The 26705-nt window shown below is 52.9% G+C and overlaps 10 protein-coding genes across 10 annotated transcripts; 7 read left to right on the top strand and 3 right to left on the bottom strand.

The window, feature by feature from the left end:
- Window positions 1–2903: 2903 nt before the first annotated feature.
- On the bottom strand, window positions 2904–3401 carry J4E85_009148 (uncharacterized protein; the record flags this gene model as incomplete). Its single annotated transcript, XM_051473372.1, has 2 exons — window positions 2904–3229; window positions 3284–3401. The coding sequence occupies 2 exons, from the start codon at window positions 3399–3401 to the stop codon at window positions 2904–2906; spliced, it is 444 nt and encodes a 147-aa protein (XP_051323035.1).
- A 527-nt stretch (window positions 3402–3928) lies between these two features.
- Window positions 3929–4749, top strand: J4E85_009147 (uncharacterized protein; the record flags this gene model as incomplete). Its single annotated transcript, XM_051473371.1, has 2 exons — window positions 3929–4242; window positions 4305–4749. 2 exons carry the CDS (start codon window positions 3929–3931, stop codon window positions 4747–4749), a joined length of 759 nt encoding a protein of 252 aa, XP_051323034.1.
- Window positions 4750–6730: 1981 nt separating this feature from the next.
- On the top strand, window positions 6731–7900 carry J4E85_009146 (uncharacterized protein; the record flags this gene model as incomplete). Its single annotated transcript, XM_051473370.1, has 1 exon — window positions 6731–7900. The coding sequence occupies one exon, from the start codon at window positions 6731–6733 to the stop codon at window positions 7898–7900; it is 1170 nt and encodes a 389-aa protein (XP_051323033.1).
- Window positions 7901–9707: 1807 nt separating this feature from the next.
- Window positions 9708–11533, top strand: J4E85_009145 (uncharacterized protein; the record flags this gene model as incomplete). Its single annotated transcript, XM_051473369.1, has 5 exons — window positions 9708–9872; window positions 9943–10197; window positions 10254–10546; window positions 10594–11284; window positions 11336–11533. The coding sequence occupies 5 exons, from the start codon at window positions 9708–9710 to the stop codon at window positions 11531–11533; spliced, it is 1602 nt and encodes a 533-aa protein (XP_051323032.1).
- A 652-nt stretch (window positions 11534–12185) lies between these two features.
- Window positions 12186–13040, top strand: J4E85_009144 (uncharacterized protein; the record flags this gene model as incomplete). The annotated part of the gene is made up of 1 exon (XM_051473368.1): window positions 12186–13040. The coding sequence occupies one exon, from the start codon at window positions 12186–12188 to the stop codon at window positions 13038–13040; it is 855 nt and encodes a 284-aa protein (XP_051323031.1).
- A 1240-nt stretch (window positions 13041–14280) lies between these two features.
- J4E85_009143 (uncharacterized protein) lies at window positions 14281–15151 on the bottom strand (the record flags this gene model as incomplete). Its single annotated transcript, XM_051473367.1, has 3 exons — window positions 14281–14300; window positions 14336–14851; window positions 14905–15151. The coding sequence occupies 3 exons, from the start codon at window positions 15149–15151 to the stop codon at window positions 14281–14283; spliced, it is 783 nt and encodes a 260-aa protein (XP_051323030.1).
- A 903-nt stretch (window positions 15152–16054) lies between these two features.
- On the bottom strand, window positions 16055–19879 carry J4E85_009142 (uncharacterized protein; the record flags this gene model as incomplete). The annotated part of the gene is made up of 5 exons (XM_051473366.1): window positions 16055–16486; window positions 16537–16823; window positions 16869–17978; window positions 18090–19425; window positions 19598–19879. The coding sequence occupies 5 exons, from the start codon at window positions 19877–19879 to the stop codon at window positions 16055–16057; spliced, it is 3447 nt and encodes a 1148-aa protein (XP_051323029.1).
- Window positions 19880–21169: 1290 nt separating this feature from the next.
- J4E85_009141 (uncharacterized protein) lies at window positions 21170–21821 on the top strand (the record flags this gene model as incomplete). The annotated part of the gene is made up of 3 exons (XM_051473365.1): window positions 21170–21429; window positions 21498–21625; window positions 21676–21821. 3 exons carry the CDS (start codon window positions 21170–21172, stop codon window positions 21819–21821), a joined length of 534 nt encoding a protein of 177 aa, XP_051323028.1.
- A 1673-nt stretch (window positions 21822–23494) lies between these two features.
- Window positions 23495–24064, top strand: J4E85_009140 (uncharacterized protein; the record flags this gene model as incomplete). Its single annotated transcript, XM_051473364.1, has 1 exon — window positions 23495–24064. The coding sequence occupies one exon, from the start codon at window positions 23495–23497 to the stop codon at window positions 24062–24064; it is 570 nt and encodes a 189-aa protein (XP_051323027.1).
- Window positions 24065–24994: 930 nt separating this feature from the next.
- Window positions 24995–26696, top strand: J4E85_009139 (uncharacterized protein; the record flags this gene model as incomplete). Its single annotated transcript, XM_051473363.1, has 2 exons — window positions 24995–25227; window positions 25328–26696. 2 exons carry the CDS (start codon window positions 24995–24997, stop codon window positions 26694–26696), a joined length of 1602 nt encoding a protein of 533 aa, XP_051323026.1.
- Window positions 26697–26705: the final 9 nt, after the last annotated feature.

Genomic DNA, 26705 nt, shown 5'->3' with positions numbered 1-26705 from the left:
AGGCAGCTGTGCCGCCTACGTAGGTCTGCGCACGTCTGCTTGTCACGCACCTTACCTTTCCGACATACAGCCGTGGGAGCGACGTGACGAGGCTGAGAACTGCGCATACGACCACTACTGCAGCATTCCTACGAAGCAGTCTCTGTGCATCAGATACCGCCATCGCAACTCCCTCCTTTCGCCATACACACAATGACAAACCCACCACCCACCATCTCTCCTCCCCCTCTCACTGCAGCAACCTCCTCTCCTCCCACCTCCGACCCCATCCCCCCCGTCTCCCGTACCTCTACCTTCCCGCATAAAACTAGTCCAGCAGTCTCCAGCCTAACTCCGTTGATCGACACGAATACACCCGCGATAAACGATGCGCCGGTCGAGTTGGACGGCGGCGCGATAACGCCTGAGGAGCTGAGGAGGCGTATGAGTACAACGGGAGATGGGGTAGGTGGTATGGGAGATGGGTTGGGAGGCGTGAGAGGCTCGATGCGGAGCCCGGATGATGCGGAGGGGATTGATGCGGAGTTTTTGGGTGAGGGGGTGGGGGCGGGGAGGGGGGTTAGGGAGGTATGTCTATATTAGTCCGCTCATCTTGAGAGTCTGGGCATGACGCGCAGCTACGCACTCGTGGCTGGTGAACGGCTTGTGGGAGGGTTAGAGCACTTGGCTGACATAATACAGAAACGCGCAGCGATGCTGGCTTCGCGATCGAAAGACCCCAGTGTTATCGTCGACGTACCGCAGGAACCTACGGCTGAGGAGGTAGATGCTGCGAGGAAGGCGGATGCGCTGTTGCCGCCCGGTATGAGGGGGAAGATACCTCAGGCATGACGATGGGAGACTGTTCTCGATCTCAGTGTACGACTAGAGAGTAGTGCCACGCATGATGGACCTAGGAGCGAGGGTAAACTAGGCTTTACATGCGCGGGATAGTCCTTGGGTTTGGTAATCTACATCGATGCATGGCAGACCGCTGCTGATGTTCTTCGCGTTTCGCAGAATTACCATGAGTTCACATTGATAATCTTTTGGACAGTTCGTTTAGCGCACCGGCGCACGTAAACATCTTCCCGGAGGCCACTATATAAGATCTCCCATGATCCAACTCTCTTCTTTCATTCCACACAACAATTCATACATTCTCATTACCAAAATTCACTCTCACCTTCTCCATGTCCGCCGCTCGGCCTGCCCTTCTCAAAACACCCTCACCAAAAGCCATGTCCCGCCTTCCTCTCCATCTTTTCTACAAACTTCCAAAAAAGACTCCGGAAGTTGCGATGACTTCGTCGACGGACGGCCTGTCGAAAGATGCATTTGATCGCAACATGCGACTACGACTATTCTGAACGAAGTTACAAAACGCGGTGATCGTATACGCCATGTGCTGCTTCCAAAATCGCAAGACCATCGTCGTATGTTCTGCAGCCAGCGCTGAAGCACCCCGACCACCTGATGCTTCCGCCTATAAAGGCCTCTTCCGGCACAGCAGTATCTTTGCTCACCACTACACTCCAAACTATTCTCAATTCACCAAAAATCACGGACGATCGGGATATGTCTGCTGTCTCCTCTGGCACCAAAAAATGCCAAATCGAGCTTTGGATGTTTCGGCTGCGCTGGTGTGTCTCTGCGGACGGCACAAAAACTACGAAATCCAAATGCTCATGGCTGTTCAAGTTCGAACAAACCAAAGGACGGTTGTTGCGATGTTGGGAAGAAGACCGTCGGGCCTTACAAAAGTGTGGTCTTGCATCCATCATGTAAAATTACCTCGCCTCTGAGGTTATTCACTCCAAACTTGGTATCACTCTGCGCATGATCTATCCTGACGCCAAGCGCAAAAACTTCACAAGATCAAACATGCCTTCCTCATGTTTCTGCATCGGGGCTCGGAGAAGGACAAGATGATCTAAGCCTACGCCTAGAGGTCACTATATAAACTTCTTTTCCGTGCTTCCAGATTCTCGTCCTACAACTTCTTCCCCATTATTCATTACCAAAATAGTTCAAGAGCCTTGCCATGTTGCCGGCTTTCCTGTAACAAGTATCGTAACCAGAGGTATATGCCTTCTTGCTTTGTTCAAAGAAATCCGCCACCAGCCCATGACCTTTGGGCAGCTGAGCCGCAAGCCTTAGATACTGGCGCTTTGAATTGCCACTAAAAAGGCGGATGCTTTACGCTCATGGCTCGGCTCTGCTGTCAGAAGCCTTGATAGACTGGGATATGCTGCCCAGTGTTCAAAACTTCGTTAGGAGGTTCACATGAGCTCGAAGTATCCCGGTTCTCCATACTCAGTTGTCTGCGCTCAAAATTGGATGTTCGGCGCGCATGTTGCCTGGACTGTCAGAGCGCTCATACGCACTTATATAAGTTGTGCGTTCGAGACCGTACTCCCTTCTTCCTTCATCACAGCTTCCGATTGTGAAACCAAAAGCTTTTGTGGAGAGGATCATGTCTTTCGATTCTTCCGCCCTTCTAAACATCGACCTCTCCAGCATCATGGGTCGCATATCTAGATATACGTAAAAACACTACTGGAGAGAACATCATGGGAGCGAAAAGACTCAAAAATACGCTACAACCTATTAATGTGTCTTCGGCAGTCTTCCTAGGCTAGTTTGATTACGTTTAGAGTGTGTACAAAAAGCGGAAGCGACTGCGCGATGCGAACGAGAAGATCAAAAGTACATTAGAAAGAAAGCATATGCTTGCTCCTGTGGAGAATCACCTACTCATAACACAACACAAGCACGAAAAGGTTACCAGACACTCTTCCAACCCCGCATTTCTTACCGAAATTCAATAAATTTGCGTTGTTGAGGCTCGTCGCAAATATATACACTCGAACGAAAATAAAGAACGCCTTGACCAGCCCGACTCTCAAGAATCCTCGACTGGCCTATTTGCAGTTCGTCCCCTTGTACACGAAAGTCCCATCCGAGTTCTCACACCCACAACTCCCATCCTTCGGACTCTTAATACACCCAGCCCCATCTCCCTCCTCCTCTCCCTCAACCCCCGCCTTCGCCCAGAAGAACGTCCAAGTCCCCGCTTCTTTCTTCATCGCACTACCCGGCGCACAGTTGTACGCTTCGCACGTGCCGTACGGGTACCCGTGGTTACCGTCGTACTGGTGGTCTTGGGTGAAGACGGCAAAGGTCTGGCCGGACGTGCGGGTGTTGTGGCTGCATTCTGCGGCTTGGATGGCTTTGCTTGTTTTGATGGCTATGAGGGGGTTAATTAATGGGAAGGTAGGGGTGGGGAGGCGTAGGAGCTTACGGGAGCAGGATGGGGCTGACGGGTAGCTGCCGTTTGTGTTGGAGGTTGCGGGGTCGAGGGTTGCGGTGACGGCTGTGGCTAGCATAAGCGCTGCTGCGATGGAGTAGTTGGTGAACATCATTTTGATCTAGTTGCTGGGTAACGAGCGTGTGGTGTTGTGAGTATGGGGTGAAGCGGGTTTGCTGAGCCACAGCGGTCGAGTATCTTATACAACACCAACCCCTTCCATCACGGTAATGTGTTTTTCCATTTACATGAGAAGGAGTAGGTGATCCACACACACGTACCACCCAATTACGCAGTCTCATGGGATTTGCGGTCTGGATGGTCTTGAAACGGACTAGACAGGGGTTGCGGGTGCGCAAAGCCACATCACATCTTCACGTAGAGTGGAGATGCATCGGATGTTTCGTGCCGCCAACGGGCCGAGCCTACTAATCTTCAATTTCTACTTACTGGTCCCGGTGCTGCGACATGCTGCAGCGTGGAGATGCTCATGTGCCCGTGGAGGCGAACCTTTGCATCGGCGATGAGGTCGGGGGATTTTCGCAAGGTGCTTGCAGCGTCAATGACCGGCCAGGTGCATTCGCAGAACTTGTTGTCGCACCGTGGGAGCTAGTCTGGAGAATACATGAGCCAGTCACCATGGAGCAGGCTGCTGGTGTGAGCCTCGTAGCCCTCACGGCCGCGCAAGCGATATGGTACCGCCTGGGCCTGCAAGCTCCGTTTGCTTACGATCGCGACCAAGTCTTTCAAGAGCACCCAGACTGGAGAGCCATACAGAACGAAGCAGATGGACCTGGTACAACCAACGTTCTCATCTGCGGCGCATCGACATCAGTGGCAGTATATGCCGCGCAGATGGTACGACTCAGTGCCAGATCCAGCGGCAAAGTTATCAGATTGTACGGCGTCCCTAGCGAAGCTCGATGGGAGTTTCTCAAAATGGAGCCCTACGGGTATGACGCTCTCGTGGACTATCGCGACCTCCATTGACCAAAGCGGATCAGAGATCTCACAGGAGGTGCTGGCATTCATTTTGCGTTGATCGCATCTCTGAGGGTAGCTCCGTCGAGCGCACTTGTTCAAGCCTCGCAGGCAACGGAAAGGTAGCCATTGTCCGATCTCGCGAAGGCGGAGCTTGGAAAGCACCCAACATTTCGGTTGAGCCAAGTTACGGCGCAGTGTGGGAAGGTTTGGGCGAGGAGGTCGAATACCAAGGCTTTACTGTGCGACGATCGCCAGCTGCGCGTGGGTTCACGGTGGCGTTTTACGCATGGCTCAACGGTTGTATGGGTTCCGCGATGAGTCCAGCTCCGATCAGATTGATGCCGGGTGGTCTAGAGAGCGTAGTTCAGGATGGCTTCCAGCTACTTGGTGCGGGTAGTATGGCGGAAAGACGTGTCATCCGCACTGAATCGTGGATGCGGCCTGTCAGCGCTGAGAAGCTTGTCTACGGTATCTAAAGGTCTGTCAATGTTTGTCGAAGTGTTGCATCTTGCCGCGTAGTAGATTTCCCTCGACAAGTATGGCCTACACGGCCGGACCGAGATGGCGTCGCGTGGTGCTGTTGCGAATCAGTACGCGTAGTCGCATGACATGACCTGGCCAGACCACCGAGATGTGCGCAATTACGCATGTAGGAATCTCCCCGGATGCATCATGTGAGAAGTGACAATAATCCATGTGGAATGCGATGGCGGGGCGACGTTCGCAATATTTGTGGCGTTGTTGGTGATGGTGTCATTAGTTCTTACGCGAGAAGGGGAAGTCGGGGCCGCCGGTGGGACTAGCTACTTCTGCATCCGAGGTCATCCCACGAATTCATTAATAAATCGACACACGCGACCCCTGAGGATTAGTTGAGCTTCCGTACGACGTTTATAGGCACACAAAGAGCAGCGTCAATAGTTCTTTGACCTCATGGCTGCATCGGGCAGAGCGTTTCGCGTGGAAGCGCAGTAAGGAGCACCCTTGCGATGCACCGCTTTGTTTGCGTCGCCTCGGCGGCCTACGACAGCACTGCCTTTGCGTCTGATGATGGTTTGATGCAAACATGCTAATGAGGCTTGATCATGGTCGTGGTCGCACCTTCATATCTGGCCGCTCTCGTCCTATCGTCATCATTCATCGATCAAGAAATCTAACCTTACACAATGATACCCGCACTTCGAGGAAGAGACGATGGCTCATGTCCGGAGGGAGGCGTGTTCTACAAGTGCAACGACTTCCGTGGCTGCTGCACGATAGACCCATGCATGCCAGGTAGTACCTGTCCTGCCGACAAGGACCGGACTCCAGGGCGATGTAAGTGCACCCAATTTGTTGGGCGGTTGTAAGAGCTGACCGTAAGTAGCCTCACATACATCATCGCCTACCCCAATTACATCGGTCTTGATGATCTCGATCACCGCGACGACTTCTTCGATAGCTTCTCCAACGGCCTCTGGATCATCCCTTAATACTGGTTTTACTATCAGCCTAGAAGAGCCCTCGTCAAAGACTGTTACACCGAGCGCATCAGCCACAGCGACACCATCTATCAACGCATCAGTATCAGTTGGCCACGCTCAGTCGTCAATCGTAGCGCCCGTGGTCGGCGCAGTGCTAGGCACAGTTATCTTGTGCGCATTGATCGCCTCTATACTCCTATACCTAAGAAAGAGACGGCGGACGAAGGTATACAAAGCAGCCACATACCCTTCTCCTTTGGTCGGTGATGATATGACATCGCAGTTATCAAGTAAGCCCACGCGTAACGCTTCGATCTTCGGTACACAGTGCTGACTGCATTCAGGGAAAGCATCCACCCAATTCCAGCAGAAAATAGCGGCACTCTACAGAGCAGACTCGATCACGGAACCAGAAGATCCACCTCAGCTAGACAGTCGAGAGATAGGTCAGCATGAACTCCATCGCAACGACTCGATGCCACGTCTCTCTGAGCTTCCCGCTGAGCCCATACCATGGCCAGGCCATGCTGCCCCCGGCTAGCCCTTTCTTTCATCATGATCATATTACAACAGAAGCCGCTGGGATATATCGAATCACCGATGTGTGATCAATATTGTAACTGTACGAGACGCAGGCGTCGAATTTAGATGGAAGAATGTTATGAGTCAATGTAGTAACACTGATCACAGTATCAGACGAGAAGGAGATGTACCATAACACACAGATACCCCGTAGCTCAGGTAGCTTAGAAACTTCGAGATTGCACTAGCACAGCACATGGAGATCCTGGTGTGATGCTTGCCAATTTTCGTTCTAGCCTGCGACTGCCGCAGCTGACCAATCATCGATGACTAGCCCCGCTGACGTCACAGTCGGGCAGCTACGATCTCACACCTTTCCGTCACTCGCGCATACCTAAATCTGCGCCAACTTTACCCGTTCGCTTTCCAACGAGAGATTTGAATCAACTCGACTCAATATACTCTTATCATCATGTCCGAAGACGGCGCGCCGCCTGCAGATTCGGCAACACAAGCAGCACCGCCTCCCTCGATACCCCGCTATTTTCGAAATGATGCGCCGTTGGCACGACGAGACCCTCACAAGCAACTGCTAGCGTCATTGGATCGATTGATTACTGACTATCCTCCGCACCATGTACCCCCAGGCGGTGGTCTATACTACGGACCGATTTCAGTAGCCTACCTCTTCTATGCCCTGCACAACATATACCCGGATCTTAAGCTGGATGACTACCCCTTGAACACATGGTCTGCGGCTTACATCGAACAAGCTCAGGCTCATATCAAGGAGTTCCCGCCACCATCTCCCAAGAAATGCGGTATTTCCAACGACATCATGTCTCTGCTTGCCCTTTACGCCGTGACTGCACAAGACCCAGACACTGTCAAGGAGCTCTGCGATCATGCTGCAGTCATGCTTGAGGATGAGACCTCCAACGAATGGCTTTACGGTCGCGCTGGCTATCTCTACCTCCTCCGCTTGGTCCGCGGGGCGTTCGCTCACAACAAGGACGTGACCGAGCTCATCGAAGACACAGCCGATGAGGTCATCGAGAACATCATGCACAGCCCGCGTCCCTGGAAGTGGCACGGGAAGGCATACGTGGGTGCCGTTCATGGCGCAATCGGTATCATCACACAGATCGTCCTCACCGACCCTTCCTGGGCGTCTAAGCTGGAGGCCGAACTAGGCGCCTTGCTCAGCTATCAATACGAGAGCGGCAACTTCCCTTCATCTCTGCCCCCAGGTCGTGACAAGCTTGTTGAAGTCTGTCACGGAGCACCGGGTGTAGTCAATTCCATCCTCTCAATCCGAAAATACTTCCCAGGACTTCAAGACCGCATTGATCGGGTCGTCGCAAAAGCTAGAGAATGCATCTGGGAAAGAGGCCTGCTCACCAAGGAGCCATGTCTCTGTCACGGTATCACTGGAAACGCTCTCGCTTTGGACGGAAAGCAATTCGAACACTTCTTGACATACACCACAGGCCATGAGATCAAGTCGATGGCCAAAGACGGAATGCTTGAGAAATCGGAAGACCCATCTTCCCTATGGTGTGGCGAGGCAGGTCGTGCCTGGGCCTGGGCGGTCGCGGATAAAGATCTGCCAAAGACACTTCTCGGATATAACGACATCTAAACCCTCGAACGGGTACTCCCAGTATCACGACTGGCACTTTGACGATACACACGATGTTATGAACGAGATGACCGCCAGGCGGTTTGCGCATGTGGTCCTATGCGGAATACTTGTATGAGGATGCACAACGCAGTCAGCTACGGCTAGCGGCACGAATGACCTGTATTAGCGTCCTAATTAGGAACCATTCAAATCAGCAATCAACTATTTCCGGAGTCTTGCAACGTTCCACTTCCATGTATGCGAATCAGTTTACCTTATTCCCCGCCGTCGGTCGCCGTAAGCATCCGCTAGGCGCGTCGGTGCTCCGTGGAGCCTCAAACGGCACGATATATTAACGGAAAAGCTAGGATTGTGGAGACGATACTCGCGACATCTCCTTCGGCGGATTCATGTTGGGCAATCTCCGTCAGTCAGACACGTAGCCGCGCGGGGTACACAGCATGTTGCGCATTGCTCCACGCGCCGTGCAACATTGAATGCAGAGATCCGCGGGTGTTACCGAACGCCGACAAATGGCCCTACCATCTTTTGTCTGTATATTGAGTTGTGGATTAGGCTGAAAAGCTTATGCGTCGTGCGAACCATATTCGGCGTTGACAGACAGCTTGCGTTCCGAAACCGCGGTCGAAACTATGTAAGATTGCTTGCGGTAATGTATCCGGCTGATGTTTCACACAAAGGCAATTCGCGAAAACCTTGGAGCGATGTTATTCTGTGCTCCTACGACTTGATAACTACCGGTGCGGGAGAGACGAGGTCGTGATCAGAAAAGCACATTTCTGGCACGTCAACAAACCCCTTGACGATGCTTCTTTCGTCGATGCACCTTCGACTCAAACATCACACGCTCTCTTTCTATCTCAATCGCTAGCTTTCGCCCTGTAATTTAAGTGACCAACTGTTATCGTCGCATCTCTCTTTTCCGCTTCTAGAAGAACGCCAGCGGGAGGGTAAACTTACAACGCACCTGCCACGCCTGCTCTCATACTGCGTTGCTGCATTAGCGGTATATCCTCCCATAACAGCGGGCAACTCACACTTTTCGTGCTGTATTTCTCGTTTTCGTCGCGTCACAAGGTGAGTGCGTCACATTTCACCCAGCAAATTCCTTGGTTCAGGGCACGCCTTCGCTACCACATCTCTTGTCATCACAACAACAACACAGGTCTGGGAGACCAACAACTCTGGTCCGCAACAAGCTTTGCTGTCGTATCGCGTCCCTATGCAACATCCAGTTGTTTTCATTTTGGGCTCCTAAACCTAGTATTTCGACTGTGGATGACAGGCGCGATCGTCACTCACTCTCACCGCATATGACCTCAATGTGGCTAGTCTGTTTTACACGCAGGGACTGCAGGCTCTGATGTACAAATATATGTCTCTTTGCTCCCCTCTGACCGGCTCTCCGCAGATATACCCTTCGTTTGACGCGACAGTCGCTCACCATGCTCATCCCGTGGCTCGCTCGATACTTAATACCGTGGCTTTTGATATCATACGTCACGTGTACGCCTGTATCGGAAAGGAAGAGCTCTCATACCGTCCGTCAGTCCGCAGTGGGCGTAGTGACCGGAGTGAAGTCGCGAGATGAAAACGGTTAGTATCCAATTAGATCGCACGTGTATCAATCGCCGCTAACTTTTCACAGGCAATGTTTATGTGCGCCGGGAGGTGAGGGACTTGAAGAACAACGCGCCAGACCAATGGAGTCTTTACATCTTGGCGCTCCGACAACTTCATACAACTTCCCAGAACAATCCCACCTCGTTCTACGGTATTGCATGTGAGTGCATCCGCTGTCAGCATGGTTCATCGCTTACTGACATACTTCTCAGCGATACATGGAAGGCCTTACGACGTTTGGGGAGATGCACCAGGAAAGAAAAACAAGATTGGCAAGGCTGGCTACTGCCCACATGGCAATGAGTTGTTCCTGGGTTGGCATCGCCCATACCTTGCGCTATTCGAGGTGAGCTTTACACCTTCGCACCTCCACCTTTCCCTAGAAGAATAACGACAAGGATACTGACTGATCGTAGCAAGCACTTTCAAGCCATGTCTACGATATCGCTAAGAAAGCACCCGCCGATCAGATCGAACGGTATCTCAAGGCAGCAAACGAATTCCGCATACCTTATTGGGACTGGGCCCAAGGTACCACTATTGGCCCCGTTCCCGACTTCTTTACAGCCCCCGAAATAGCGGTGACGGATACGGACGGCAGTCTGACAGTGGTGTCAAATCCGCTGTATTCCTACAAGTTCAATCCCATACCTGCGGGCTTTGATCAAAAGGTAAGCGACCTCAATCGTTGAAGATGGTCGTACAGGATTTCTAATCCATCATGCAGTGGGCCTCTATGAGTTCGACGATACGATGGCCGAGCGACGCGACCGCCAATGCGACATCGCGACAATCGATGTTTGTCGGTGCCTTCAATGCCCAGTCCACCAATCTGATATCTCAAGTTGGTGTTGCTTTCCGCGCGAGCACTTTCTCGCGATTCTCTAGTATACTAGAAGATCCGCATGGTTGGATACACGGCGTTATCGGCGGTGGCTACGATCCCACCACGTCTACCCCCGGTCATATGTGGCCGCTGGAGTATTCGTCATACGAACCTCTCTTCATGTTACATCATGCGTAAGTGTGCTTCATCATTAGACTCACATAAGCTAAGAGACCGTCAGAAACGTCGACCGCCTACTCGCACTATACCAGGGAGCGCACCCCGATCTTTGGATGGAGAAGTCAAGCATAGGACCGCACGGCAATGTTTATCTTGACGACTACCAAGACGTTGACGCTAACACCGAACTTCTCCCATTCAGAAAGGATCCCGGCAAATTCATGACCTTCAACGACTGTCGCAACACCACTGTCCTAGGCTATGCCTATCCAGAAACCAAGCGCTGGGAATTCGCATCGGATAGCGCCTATCAGACGGCTGTCACGGCGAGCATTGCAAGGATGTACGGTGGACGCGCCCGCGCACAGAGCAAAGTTACAGTCTTGAGTACCAAGCCAACGCCATTCGGAGAAACACTCGAGGACAGCAACGGCACCTACACCGACTGGACTATCGAAACACAAGCGATCGCTTCCAGGCTCCCACCGTCATTCATCGTGAAGTATTCACTAGGCGGCATGTTCAACTCCGATCCAGTCGTCGACGTAGGAAGCTGGATGATGTTGATGCCAGAGCGACTGGACGATGTGCACACCGAGAAAGATCCCTCAACACCGGAGAAGTTGATGAACGGTACAACAAGTATCACACCTTATCTCGTCGAGCAGATTGAGAACAAGGGCTTGAAGAGCCTGGAGCCCAGCGACGTGGTGCCTTTCTTGACCGAGAAGTTGACCTGGAACGTCTATGATGTGAGTCCACCCCAGGTCATGCCTGATTTCAAAACTGACTTATACTTTTAGCAAAATGGCGAACGTGTCAAGTTTCCAGACCAAAAGACACTCTCGGTCAAGGTATTCAGCACCAGCGCGCGCGTGCCAGACAACGACGAAGAGCCGATCGAATACGACGATGGAAGCACGGCTTATCCCGAGATCACGGCAGGCAAGTCTGGTGGTGATAGGATGAGTCGTCCGGGAATGATGCCTCCACGATTCTAGTGCCTTTGCGCCTTCAGCAAGTTCGTTTTCAGTGTCGATAGCTTTCCTTGTGTCCTTTCCGTAGAAGGCAATGTGTGGTAGCAAGACATATCGGGACCAACATTGAGCCTTCTTTGATAAACCAAAAGTAACATTGACCCACTACGAAATCGTGCTTCATGAAATTGCAAAAGTGTCTTTTCCGGCTACAGACAGCAAGCTGTAGGCCTCTTGCGTGATGCGGCACCCCGGACATACGCCGATCTTAACCCCATCCGCTAGCCTCGTACCCCACACATGCAATCTGATTCGCTGAGCTGAGCTTCCAGACCTCAGCACGGCGCTTTTCCGAAGAGCTTGTCACTCCTTGTACATACTTAATCACCTCAAGCATTACTCAAGCATCATTAGCCGTTTCCCCAGCTGATGCAAAGGCTTTGCACAAATGGCCTGCCCACTCCTGCGTAGTTCGCGAACCCTTGAATCGGCCCGCCTAGCCGCACTACACCCGCGGATACATATCCGCAGTCTATCAACCATCGTCACAACATCGTATCCATTTAACCAACGGCACACACTCACAAACCCTCAAACCCAAAAAGCAAAACAACCACGACCAAGTCTCTACAACCATCAGCAACAACACCAGCCCTTCAGCACAACAAGCGCGAGAATGTCAACAGAACCCCCACCAAAGAAAGACTGGTCAGCAACCCAATACCTCAAATTCAACAACGAGCGCCTGCGCGCCGTCTACGACCTCATCTCTCAAATCCAACCCAACATCACCAGCTCAACCCCACGTATTTACGACCTCGGCTGCGGACCAGGGAACAGTACGAAAGTCCTCCTCGATGCGTTTCCCTCTGCGCGCATCACGGGTATGGACAGCAGTCCCGACATGCTAAAGAAGGCAAACGCAGAATTCGAAGGGAAAGACAGTGTAGATTTCACACGAGGGGATCTAGCGACGTTCAAAGCAGACGGAGACGTAGATGTATTATTCAGCAACGCGGTATTCCACTGGCTCCGGTCTTCCGAACGCATACCCACGCTCGCGCGCCTGTTTTCCTCGCTGAAAAGCGGGAGCGTGCTGGCTATCCAGGTCCCGGACAATTATCACGAGCCCTCGCACCGGATGATGCGTGAGACAGCCCTCCAATCTGGGAAGCCTTGGTCAGACTCCTTTGCGGATACGCAGATTGGGGATTTGACGGATACGACAAGACCGGATTTGGATCCTATCGAGGAGCCGAGTGCGTTTTATAATGCGTTGGTTGGGGAGGCGAGTTTGGTTAATGTGTGGAGGACAAAGTATATGCATGTGCTCAAGGATGCGGGGGCGATTGTGGAGTGGGTCAAGGGGACGGGGTTGCAGCCTTATTTGAATAGGATTGAAGGAGAGGAGGCAAAGAAGGCGTTTTTGGAGGAGTATGAGAAGGGGCTGGAGGGGGAGTACCCGGAGTTGGTGGATGGGAAGGTACTTTTGGGATACCCGAGGTTGTTCGTTGTTGCGGTCAAGAAATAGAGCTTTGTGAAGTAAGAGTTGCATTAGCGGATTTTAGATCCGATGTCGACCAACTACTATGCTATGCTGGGTTTATATACATGCTTTCTGGAAAGTGCCTTGTATGTGCGTTCAGATAGCTAGCTATCTATACAGGTAGTATACGACTCATCTGTGAGCAACATGTAGACTGAAACTCTCCGCCTGATATTTGTTGCGCTCGAAATCTAGAAGGCGGCTTTCAGGTTGTAGTGGAGTTGGGATGGTAACGCTTCGTGCATTTCCAACAAACCCGTACACCACATCCTCTAAAGTTACAGCCATGGACCCAGCGGTCCTGGCTCTTACAGTAATCGCATTTGGTATCGACGCCCTTATTCCAATACAATCGCCTAAACTCGTGGTCATCGGCTCGAGGATGGTGTGGCTGCGGATGCTGACCGAAGGGTTGAAACTGTACTGGGGCATGCAGCTGAGGCTGAAAGACGGGAGCGCTTGGTACTGGGGCATACACAGCTGGTGCAAAGCCAAACGGTGGGACAGGAGGTATGACGTGAGCAGGGTTTGCAACGTAGAAGGGAGCATTGTTGGCGGCCACTGGTGCAGCAAAGAACGCTGGTACGGGTGGTGCCATATTTGCAGGATTGACGACGTTTGGGACGGCAATGTTGGCGGGTACTGGTATATCAGCAATACGGCGCGCATTCTTTCCGCAATTGCACGTACGCCATGGCGCCTGGCACCGGTAGCAGAAGTGGTGTTGGCAGCGGCATCTAAAAGGTCAGTTGAACGTATCAGAGGCGCAAGGGACGTAGGTACGTACGTGATGTGAAGACAGCCACCCTTCAGCTCTACCATCTCGTTGCAATTGGGGCAAGTCTGCCATTGCTTCTCCTTGGCCACGTCCATGAGCTTCTTCACATCCGTATCGTCTTGACAAAGACCATCATGTTGCCCACGTTTGCAAGTCTCGCAGGTTCTGTGGATGCATGTTGGGCATGTCGCGATGTTTGCTACGATGTTGACAGGTCTGATCCATTTTGAGCAGAGAGCGTTACTGCAATACGTTCGGTTTGACGTCTCCAGTTCTTCTCTTTTGGCCACAAATCGAGCGAAGAGCGCGGGCGGCAAATACGGGATGCAGGCAAAGACCGGTAATATCTGATTACAGCATCGCGGTGGGAATTGCGAAGAATCTGTAATGCAAGTCTCGAAGAGGTGGATGAGACATTCGCGGCAGTATGCATGAGCCTCAGCGTCACTAGTGTTCTTGCATTGAAGCTGGATTGTGTCTCGGATGGGGTGCATGTCCAAACACGCAGAACATTTGCGAGACATGATAGTGCCGGATCCGGCTGCAAGGAGACCATGATCTTCATTGCCGATTGTGCCGGACGAGGCGACATTGGCGGTAGCATTGGTAAGAGTAGTGCTGGCCTCTGATCCAAGCTTGGTTCGCTTGGTTCGCCCGTCGACTTCCTCCCTAAATGCTGCAGGCTCAACGCAGGCGGTCCGTTTCTTGAGTGTAAATTCATGCGTGTATGGTGTGAATGAGTTCCTGTCTCCATCATCCGCATCTTCAACGCGCGCACGCTTGAAACTGTTCAATGACAAGGCAGGCCACCAGCTGTTTCCGGCAGGAGGCTTGGTCTTGGTAGGTGCCGTTTGCGTCCCAACGGAGCTGAAGCGGGGAGCTTCTTGAGCGAGTGTCCTGCCGTTCACGCCTTCGGACTGCTTATCTGCTGCGATTCTGTGTGCTCCGTGATCGTTCGATACCGCAGGGCGTTGAGGCACCGGCAGACCTGCAAATCTGCAAGCCATCTCGTAGTTGCCTTCATAGTGTTAGTATAGATTCATGTACCATGATCAAAACGCTTGTACTCACGATCAGCCTGCTGCGCTTCACCCGAGTGCTGCGTAAAGGCCTCTCGAACAGCGTTGTCCTCCCGAACGATGATGAGCGTAAAGACTGCATCGTGTAACTTGTTCCACTCCCCCAGTAGCTGATCGCGGAACGCGGCGAAAGCGGCCCCTTCGCGGTCGTCATGGCTGGTCTTAGACAGACTCTGGAGAGCGGCGTTCAGGTCCTCGCGATGGAGCCCAAGTATGACCTTGGTAGTGGCGGGATCCATCGTGCGCGCGACGCGTGATACAAGTACAAGTACCGGTTAGTACGGGTGACGAAAGCTACCTTCTGGAGCCTTCTGCGAAACAGGTAGTGCTGCGAAGCGATGACCTTGTGCTGCACGCAGCGAATGCAACGTCCGCGAGAGAAGATTGAGGTAAAGAAAGATACATGCAGTAAAGTGAAGTTTCGCTGCGCAGGGTGTGAGGGAAGCTTCATGAAGGTGAGTACTGGCGAGCGGCAAGTGCCAAGCACGGTGAAGATGAGGAGGAAAGCGCGTCCCTCGCACCGTAAACAACAAGACGAAACATGACGTAGAGGGTGGGAGAATGATCAGATACCTACACCGGCTTCTAAAGCCATCTACCAACAGTAGGCAACATAAGTCTCTGAAGACTACATCGCGCGACTTCGTACATTATCTCCACCTTCGGCTCGACGTCTACTGCAGCAGCCTACGCAGCTTCCATGCAGCTCGGCCATGCAAGTCCACCCATCCCAATCCGTAGTACTCTTCACACTCTCAAACACCACCTCTACAAAGCACTCCGCACTCGCACGCGCATAATCGCGCCACCGATAAACAATGCCAAGATCGTATATGGCACAATGTGATTACCCAGAAAACGCCCATACCAATGCTGCAGCAAAAATGTTGTTCCTTCCAGTACGCATCGCGCAAGCGCAGGATGCCTACAATGCAATCAAACAGGTTCGTCAAACTTATGCCAAGCCGATGCGTGAGAAGATGGACTGGGCCAGTCTAGATGTCATAACGTAGACTCTGGCCAGGGGTATAGAATAGAATTCGCCGCTCATTGAATGCTTTTCGCTCAAGCCATGCATAGATGGTTGCATGCAATCAACGCCTTGTACTCCGGGAGGGTTCCAAAAAGAGAGTGGTCGTGTCTCATCCAGCGCCCGCGGTGCCAATCTGTGTATGTTTTTGGAAGCCGGGCGAGCGGTAGCTGTGCCGATGAGGCGATGCAGTGCGGTGGCCGTCGGAAGAAGCTTGGGGATTCTGGGCGAATGCAGGGTTGGGTGTATTTCGGTCGTACCCTGGTGTGGGGCTGTGCTGATTGCTGCCCATAGGTTGAGCACCCCCGCCGGGGATCTGGCGAACGGACGCTTCGCCAGCTTGAGCCGAGGGGTTGTTGTCCGCGGTCGTAACTTGAGGCGAATTGCGCTGGTCTTTTCTGGAAGCTGTGCCAGTTTGGTCTCTGGGTGATGGCGTAGGAGCTGACAGAGGGTTCTTCCCCCGCTGCTCCCATTGGCGCATGATTTCCTTCGCGCTCATGTCGGACACTTCATCGCTGAGTAGTTCCATGATCTCGGGTGGTACCTGTTGACATTAGCTTGAGATTGAAACGGTGTCATGGTGGGGCAACATACCTCCGAGAATTCATCGTTGTTTTCGATGAGATCAAACACGACCTTGACCGCGCCCTGGTCCACGCTCTTGACTTCTTTGTCATTGCTCTCTCGCAGAATGTTGGGAGCCATAACGGTGGCGATGTTCCAGGTGTCCATCTTGTTGCCTGTCTCTTCATCCACAGTGTGGAACGATGAAACCCAGTTCAGGAAGCAGAACAGGACTTCCATTGTGTCGCGGTGGGCCTTGGGCAGCAGGCAAAGCACGAGATGCAAGACCTTCTTTCTTTGTGCCTCATCTTCAATGTCTGCTAATGTTAGTCACGCACGATCGGTAAGATGAAGCGACTTACCATTAGCCACCATGAACAGCCTATATAGCTTCAATGTCAATACCGGCTCAGGCATCAACCTGAGGAAGCGCTTCAGGAGGTTGGCGAGTATGACTGGGTTCTTGGTATTCAGGTCGACCTTCTGAACACCGTGAGCGTCAATCTCTTCCTCAAGTTCGCGCAGAGCTTTGAGGTTGCCGTTCTTCCTGAACACACCCTCGATGGACATATCCATACTTCTCATCGCAGTGATACAATCCTGGAGCAGAGCTGGAACTTTGAGAGCGCCCGGTCCTACACCCTCCGTGCACTCATCACCATACTTTTCCACGAGGTACTCAAGCGACTGTCGGAAGGTTGCTTTGTCCGAAACTGGCTTCTCGACTCCTGTAACACCCTTCTTCGGCTTGCTTTTGTCGGCCTTGAACGCTTTGCCAAACCCGATCTTGCCCCAGAAGTTGTTTTTCTTCGACTCGATGAGATCGAGCAGATCGCCTTGGTTGTACTGATTGTCGTCGAGCAAGAGGCCAAGCTGGAGTACTGCAAGGCCCTTCAGCTTAAAGTATTCAAGTGGCGACAGCTCCGAAAAGTAGGTTCGTGAGCGACCTTCGGTCATCTGTTGTAGATCCTGGGCACCAGAGAAGTCGCGACGATGGCCATTCTGCAGCTTCGGTTGATCTTCTCGTCCCAGTAGTGCGCTTCCACCAGCGCGGAATGCATTTGGACGTTGCTCTCGTTGCTGCTCCAACGCAGCCATGCGAGCAATGTCGTCTAAAGCGAGAGAGTTCACAGCGAGTGTTACAGCATCGGCGTCGCCTCCTAGCTCGCGTTCCTGAACGATTTGCATTCCTCCTCGCATTTGTCCTTCTCCTTCGAGACCCTCTGGACCGTCAATGATTCGTGATGCGCGCGCACGTTTCATCGTGTTGGAAAGGTGCTTGTCAAGTCGTGTCGATCGTAGGCGCTTGATGTCAGACATGGATTGCTCGTAGGCGGCGTTGTTGCTGTTTTGACTGTCTGTTGCTGATGTCCCTCCATACGACTTTGATCGTGTGTCCGGTCGCAAATGCGGCGGGTCATCCCCAAGGCGATGTCCCTGTGTGGAATCATAGCCTGCCAGGTTGGGATCATCTACAAGTCATTAGTGGGACGAATGTAATCTCGGAAGCGGCTCCAGAAATCTGAGTCGGAGTGTCAAGATGAGTGGTGACGAGGTGATCTGTTACGGAGAGTTATTCTTACCTGAAGTGTGTGGCAATGCGCCACTGGATCGTAGGGTCGCCATAAGACGTGCATGCGCCACGTTTAGTAGGTGCACATACTGACGCAGCTTGGTGACCTGCTCGAACCCGTTCTCAGCGTCTGGCTGCGCTGCTGCACATGCCGGGCAAAAGATGCTTCGCTTCGATTTACTCCAATAGGCGCTCTGAGGGCTATGGCGCAAGTCGGCATTGCAGCCACGGCATACCATACAGCTGTAATTGTACGACATGTTGTTTAGGTGTAAACACTTGTCTTCGACCTGGGCATCGCATATTGGACATGCGTCAGCCCATCTTGGGACAAGCCGCGCGGACTCAGCCGCCTGGTCTCTTTGGGCCTCGTCCTCCAACCGCGCATCGAGTGAGTTTACTTGGGTAAGGAAGTTGGTCAAACCGGTGGAGCTCCGGGTCTCACGCTCTAATTTTAGAGAACCCTGCAGACATATGCGGATGAGGAGCTTCAAGTAGTGGGCTAAGCCAGTAACCAGGGACAGCAATTCTTGGGTCACGCCCAGTCGTCGCACGCCAGTACCCTGGGACTGGGTAAGAAGCGCGAAGAAGGCTACCACTTTCTTACAAAGTAGCTTTGATTCGCGCGAATAGGTCAATCCCTTGGGTGTCCTGACGATCAATTGCGCATCGAGCGCGTCGGCGGCCGCGAAAAGCAGTTCGACGTGCACAATAAACTTTTTGGCTGCCATGACACCGTCGACGTAAGCACCGTTACTCACGTGCAGGAGCATGTCGGAGATGCAGGTCGCGGACTTTTCCTCGAAAGCCGAAAGCGTCTTCCAGATCCAGTTGACCTTGGCTTCGATCTCTTCCTCCTGTTGGCGGACGCTCTCGCGCACCTCATCTGTCGCGTCGCCATCGGCATCCTGCAATCGCTCGATGACAGGTTGGCCTGTGGAATGAAGCCTGACATTCCAGTATTTGTGGATCATGTAGCATTCCGGATGCCAATGCTGGTTCTGTCCATTTCGGAAGATCTCGACGAACTGCTTCAAAATCGATGTCTGACAGCCGTTACACCGCTGGGCGAATTTGGTGGAGTAGTGGTAGTGACAGTAGACGCTGCCCTCGTGCTCGTAGTAGCTGTCCGAGGCGCCGAAAACGGTGGGACACACGGAACAGGTAAAGTGCTCAATGTGGTATTTCCGGTCTAGCGCTGTGATGTAGGAGCCGCGCAAGGCTTGCCCGCACTCGAAGCAGAGCAGATCGAGACGCCGGAAATAATCTGTTTCGCAGAGGGGGTACTGGCCGGGTGGCTTGTCGGGTACGGGGAAAAACTTGGAGGCAACGATTTTACCGCAGTCCTAGAAGGCAGGTCAGCACTGTGATCAGAGATGCTATGTAGAGAATTATTGCGCTCGAGACAAATGGGAGCAGTCCATCCAGGACAGCGTTGCGCGCACTCGCGTCGCTAGAGATCAAGAGACGTGCGTACGCCCAACTCCTCCATTCCAGAAAACAACATGGGTGTCTTACGTGACAAGTAAAGCATTCCAAATGGTAGGTGTCGCCCAAGGCTCGCACAAATTGTCCAGTCAGTCCTTCCCCACACTTTCCACATATCTTGCCGCTTCGCTTGGGTTTGGCGACGGGCTGGTTCTGGTCCCCCGGGTCGGTCGACGATCGCGGGGGGTAGTTGGTGCGGTCGTAGGGCGCAAGACTGGTTGACGAGGATGCGGCCTCGTCGGTGGCGCGTCTGGAGAGGCCATTGTTGCGCGGGTCGTAGTTGTACTGTGACTGGGCGCCCTGATGATCCATCGGAGGCGGTCCCTCCGCCGGTGTTCCCATGTCCAGTTACGCCAGCTTCGACAATCCTCCACTTCGATGCAGGGTCCGGAACGGGTGCGTGGCGTAGCCGAGGTGGGAGGGGCGCGCGACAGGGAGGCGAGAGGTGGCAGGGACGGGTTTGTCAGAGTACGTTTGTCGGATGAGCTGCGGCGTTGGTAGGAGGTGCCGCGGACGAGGGGTGTCGAGTCGCGGTGGATCTACCCGGGGAGGTGGCCAAGGGTAGAAGGGCGGCGATGCGTTGGCGAGCGCGCTCTGTCTAGCAATGCGCGGCGTCTGGCAGGGCGGGCTGGGCTGGGTGTAAGGGATGCTATGTACAATGGGCGCAAAAGCAACTCGGACGGCATGCGGTCGCCGCGGAGGAGCAGGCGTGTGGTGAATTAGGCCCGGCGTGCTATGGGGGGCATAGGACGAGGACCCTGAGCGGTGGATGAAACGCGGTCAGGGCGGGCAAGGCAAGTAACAAGAGGCAGCAGCACCGGACATGCAACTCGCAAAAGCGCAATCAGTGGTCGCTTGGCGGAAAATTCGCAGGAGGCGGCTTGGGGTGTGAGGCTGGTGGTTGTTCCTGTGTCACTGCGGCTGTGGTCAATGTTCGAGGAGTGGACTGCATGGTGCAGACGGCGCTAGCCGCTTTGGTGCACGCTGATTGCGATGTACAGGCAGATGGCCGGCAGCAGCATCGGCGCCTTGGGACCCCTTGAGCTTATTTTAGCCCTCTAAGAGAGCCGGCATTAGTATGCCATTATGCACTTGTTCTGCGCTGCCGGTGCGCATGCGGCTAGCTGGTGGGTTGTGAAGACGTTACACAAGATATTATACGTCCAGCGCACACACGAGATATTTCCCTCAGCATCCTCGGTACATGGCAGACTATTCCTGGAGCATAACGCACTGCAGGCCGTCTGCAGGCCGATGAAAGTCAGCGCGCCGGGCGGGGAAGGCTGTTCGTTTCAAGGTTCATGGGTGCTGCTAGCGCTTCGGACAGTCTTGGCATAGAGATCTCGACAGTCGCGACTTCCTTCTGGTGAGGCTGTTATTCGTGGTTGGAAGGCACGCCCGTCGTCACTGCCGTCCTACAAGTCTCACTCGCTCTCACCCGCTCTCACTCTAGCTCCGCCGCTTTTACTAGCAGGACCGAGCTCGCGCACCGCCCGAAGAACCTGCGCATATCCAACAAAGACCATCACAACTCACCGACCGCGTCTATACCTTTGCCTTCCGTCGTTTACCGGCCTACCACATACCTTACACTCCTTCACCATGGAAGGAGAGGGAGAACACGCGCCGCCCCAGAGGCAGGAGCCACCCGTCTTCAAGGCCCCGAGGCTAGTTTCGCGCCCAAAGCCCCCGGTGCAGCAAGAGGAGGAAATGGGCTCTGAGATCAAGCTGGGCGACTTTGAAGACGTCCACGCTCTCTCCGTCTCCGAAGCGCGCGCCGTCGTCACAGCCGTCCATGAGGCCCGAAAGAAGAAGGACCCCGAGAACAACCCTCTACGCGATAGGATATACAACGACAGCATGTGAGTCGCCTCGAGAAGACACGACACATGGGGAGCGTCAATGAAAGAGCCAGGACTGACTGTAGCAGAACCATCACACAGTTCCTCGACTACCTAGACAACTTCGCCCGCTACAAGGAGGAAGACAGTCTGCACTCGATCGCTGCCCTCTTCGATGCGCACCCTGAGATCTCCGTTGTCGAGAAGGCACTGCTTGGTAATACACGAATCGGAAGGGAATGGACGTGGTGCTGACAAGGCTGCTAGGAACGCTTACCCCGGACACCGCAGAAGAGGCCACCACCCTCATTCCCTCGCTGAACATGGACGAGGACGAGCTCCAGTTGATTCTGGACGAGCTGAACAAAATGCGTGAGTTGGAAAAGCTGAACAAGATGGTCACGGGCCCATAAAGCTGACTTCTCGGACAGAGGATCGGCTTCGATAGTACACTCGTGGATTTCTGTACCGTTGCATGCAGCTTTTGGATGACGCCTCGAGAGAACTGGATAACATGGCGAAAGCGGCCCTTCAACGCACCAGGATTGCTCCCCGTTCGCTCCCAGGCGGCTATTGAGCTGTCCCAGTTCATTTGACCAAGTATAGCAATCCCACCGGTCTGGAGAGTATCGATAAATGACTTGAGAATGCAGTCCCACGGTTCGACAGCGACAGCCTAAGGTTGGTAATAAGGGCAAGTATGATAGGATCTAGATGGGACATTTTGTGCCTCACTGAGAACGAAGGGCTATCGTTGGCGACACTTATCCCGACATTGTTTTGCTGCTTGGGGCTTCTCATCAATACATTCAACTTTCATTCGATCCAGAATGACGAGGTGCCGCCACTCTTTACCTTTTACATTGTGACAACAGAACTTCATCCTTTCACACCTCAAGTTGACTACTGACAACAATACCGAGTGGGATTACAGGTATCACGACCGGGTACGTCTTTCCAAGTACGACCAAACATTGTGTATGCACCCCTCCTCGGCGTTCAGCTACATCATACTGCGAAGTTGCACTGTGAACAGGCTACAACATTAACATTTGCTTCTTTTGTCTAGTCTTTCATACCGTCCACAGCACTCAGTTCAGATTTCAAGCACCGACAACGACAACTCCAAAACTTCTCAATTCCAACATGAAGACAGTCCACTTCTCTACAGCCGCTTGTAAATGCATCGCCATGCGCGCATCCAGGCGCAGACTGCAAAAACTCCATGCACTGAGTCTAGCCTACCCCCGCCACCAAACTGTCCCATTCCTTACAGCCGACTGGACAGTAGACGACGTTGCTACAAAGTGCCATACACGTGGATGTCCTTACGCAGCATCTGACCCTGTCATAAAGTATAGCCTGGCAGCAAGCGTCCTTGCAATCAGCATTATCGCCGCCATTGAACCGGCAACCGGCGTCCGTATGGCTGCGGTTCTCGCGGTCACCATCCTCATCGTGGGATAAGACTGTTCGCTCTGCGGCAGCAAGGCTGGAGTCGTACGTGCTGGTATTGTAGACAACGTTGAGAGGACACAATGATTATATAAATTCAATGTATTATGATAATATCCTAGGTATACATTGCTCTTTAATACTGACTACCATCGTAAGCGTTGACTCTTTGCAGTTCCATATAGCCTCATCAACCTAGACCTCCTTGGCTACCGTGGTTGAGTATGGAGACGACCATTCCGACGAACAGCCCTGGCAAACCACCGTTATCGACTTACCAACCCACTAATGTACACACCTAAAGTATCCCGCTAAGACCGGAAGACCAACCTAGATCTTTGCGTTCATTCCCCATCTCATGACTTTCACTCCTTGTGAAGTGGAAACCACTGTGACCTCGAAGTACGCGGTCGTTCATGCACAGCGCAAACTCACTGCTGCATGCAAGCAATAAGCAGGAACCAGAACCTCGATACTTGCCACTAACGCTCCCCTCAATCTATATAACGACTCGGTCTCTGAGCCTCACCAAGCGTTCACACTCTTTACCCTCCTCAACCACTAAACCACCAAACGACTTTCATCCATCAACCATCAGACCGCCCAAACTTCAATCCACAACCCATCCACAATGCCAGGCTTCACATCCTTCTACCTCAAAGGCCGCACGGCCACCACCACCGCCCCCCAAACCGACTTCGCCTACGACTCCGAACCCGATTTCGAAACGCTAGCATCAAAAAAACATCATCTCCAGCTACAGAAACGGCTTGCCCGCCAAGTGACAAGCATCTACGGCACCGTCATGACACGCTCTGACGCCAACCAAACTTTGACTCTGCTGAAAGCCGTGAAGTCGCATATCGACGCACAGGTGGAGGCGTTCCATGATTTGGGGTTGATGTCGCTGATCGAGCGGAACAAGGCTATCGAGTTGTTTGTAAGGAAGAGCCAGAGCATTTATCAAGATGGGTCGCGCGCGGTGCAGAAGTTTAGGTCTGCGCTGGGGCCTGTTGGGGATGTTGCGGAGGGGCTTGGGCTGTTGGGCAAATACAAGGGGGCTAAGAACGGGGAGTTGGAGATGTGGGATGTGGAGTGTATTGTTGTGATTTATCAAAGGAGGATTTTGAAGCCGTTGAAGGAAGTGGTTAGGGAGATTGAGAAGGTGGTTGGGAGGGAGGAGGGCTGGACGGATGCGTAGGAAGCGACATCGTACGGGATGAAGGAGTTGGTGGCGAAGAGATGGCAGTGTTGTTTCCCGAGGTCTTCTCTAATGTTGTGGTACATACCCATGTGGGGCTGCGTCTCCCAGAGCTTCAGGCGTTCTCCTGGAGGCTGGAGCAAGCATCACGATGATGTTTGCTTCATGCACGGAGTCGGCACGCCACGGTATGCATTATTATGTCACAAAACATTGTTTACATTATCACTGCGCCTTCTTGGTTGTTCGCTGCTCTCCTAGCCTATCATCTGCTTTTTCCGATTCCGTCCTGCGCGGCGGAATCCACTTCGTGTAACCCCCAAGACCTCCACTGAGTTTTGTATCACCCTCTGCCAAGGTTTCGTCCGGTGCAGCCCACAATAAAACCTGTACTTCTGTGGGTTTTGCGCGGAAACATGCATTTCAATAAACGCAAGGCGGCTTGCGAGTCTTTCGCTGTCCGAGACTGCCTCTTGTGGTGGAATTGTTTTGATCCAATACTACAAAGAAGCTGCGTGATGCGTCTAGTAGCCCCTGTGGATGGCTACAAGCTACCTGAATATCTGCGTGGTCACACACTCGATTGCAACAGTCGCGAATTGGATGAGCATTTCCCCTTTGTTATGCAAAGTCGTCTTCCTGAAAGATAGACCAGCCTCCCGCTGTCAGACTCCAGCCATGGCTTGTTTCGTGCAATGTTACACCGCATCCAGAGCCTCAACATTTCGTCAGTGTCAATCTGAGCGCCTTGGTTCTGCCTCGTGAATCCTTCCGGCTATTCGTCGCATTGCATTAGGCTTCCTCACCCAAATCACTGAGGCATTCCTGTATGCTGCGTATTGTGTCAATATAAAAGATGTCTTTTCACATACTTCCTGCCGCCACTATCTTTCACGCTCTCCCAAGACTCAAATCAGACTATTCACGACGATGCCACAACCCCATCAGGCACGCTTTGCTTACCCTGTGGTACGGCCTTATCCGTACCGGTGGTATACTCCAACTGTCGTTGTTGGCGGACTCTGCTTGACGGCACTATTCACATACATCAACGTCGCCATTAGCGGTTTTGACCTAGTCTTGGAGAGAACATTCGACCCTAACGCGACCATTACCCAGCGATCGCAAGATGGCTGGCCATCCTGGAATATCCTCACCAACAAGTACGTTCCATCCGAGTAAAGGTCGCCATGTCTTTGACATGCTCGACTCACATCTAACACCACTTGCCTGACTGATCTGACTTTATACCCGTACGTATAGGATACAACCCAAGTGCATGCCCGCGGACCTCTCCAAGCACGCAACCTTCTTCACGAACCAGACTGCGCTCTCATACACACTCGAAGCTGTCTGGACTGAGCAAGACACGCAGGAAAACGAACTGCCGTCCTTAACATATCAGAACAACATCTTAGAGAATTGTTCTATCGTCTCGATTGGGATTCAGTTCGAAGCCTTGGACGAAGCGACCAACCAGATTCGTTACGCCGGATGGAACACTGCAGTCCGAACGTATGCCACATGCCAGATCTCGAGTCCGTTAGGTATTGTCTTCTTCAACCTGACGCAAACGTACAACCACGTTCCATCACCGACAACGCTCTCGCGGATGAAGGGTCGCTCCTCGGGTAGAGAGTTCCTCACCCATAACAAGCAGACGCGCGCGAGTCTGTGGTGGGGCGAGTCGCTCATGTCCAACTACTGGGGATACACAACCTGGTTCATGCAACAATATCGCAAGAAGAAGCTCAATGCGGGCGAACATGCTATCGAGAAGGGCCTAGTGTATCTCATGCCTACCGAATCAGTAGACGATATCGCCAACATAGACTTCTTCACTCCCAACTACCGTTTCATCGTGGCCAGGGATAATGGCGTAGGCTTCAGGAACATATGGCCCGGCAGTGGCAACGAGAATTCGACCACTCTGGGCGATCTCAATGGACGAAGCGTATATCCCAACATCTGGGTACCGCTTGACATGCTAGCCAAAGCAGCCTACTCGACTGTCCTCGCGGACTTGGGACAGGTCGACACGCCAAACATCCTCAACAACGAGACAGCACTTGAGTATTTTACGGCGAACTTTACCACTATACACGAATATTTGTCAACCGATCGATTCGGCCCGGAGCGCGTTCCCTTCGACGCCCAGCGCTCGACCAGTGGTCCTCTTGGCGTTGCTCCCTCGGTCATCAGGCAGCAATACTATTGCCAGGTGCCACAGTTGAAGTCCACGGGTGATCTGGTTCTTTCGATCATTATTTCTGACTTGGTGCTCTTGCAGGCGGCGTGGCAGCTGTTCAAAGTCTTTACCGAGTGGTTGGTGACAAGAAATGGGGGCGATGAACCCTCCGATCCAGATGGCGCGGTCGAACAGGGACGTACCTCACCAAACTCATCATCTGGCACTTCGGCACCGTCAACCGGCGATTCCGGCATAGGAGCATCGATGGTTACGCGTGATCCTCAACATCCATCGGATGGCGCGAGTAGCTCTGCCTCTTCCGACACTGCGCCACAGCCATCAAACAACATACCTTTAACAACTCTTTCCGGTCATGAACACGGTGCGCATGTTCCTCGGCATGCAGCGGAATCCGCAACCAGCCTTGACCATGGGCAGTAAGTGTTGGAA

The sequence above is a fragment of the Alternaria conjuncta genome (assembly GCF_024043145.1).
Source record: "Alternaria conjuncta strain BMP 0040 chromosome Unknown scaffold_15, whole genome shotgun sequence".
NCBI lineage: Eukaryota > Fungi > Ascomycota > Dothideomycetes > Pleosporales > Pleosporaceae > Alternaria > Alternaria conjuncta.
The sequence above is the reverse complement of the archived record's forward strand: the minus strand, read 5'-3'. Positions and strand labels throughout refer to the sequence as shown.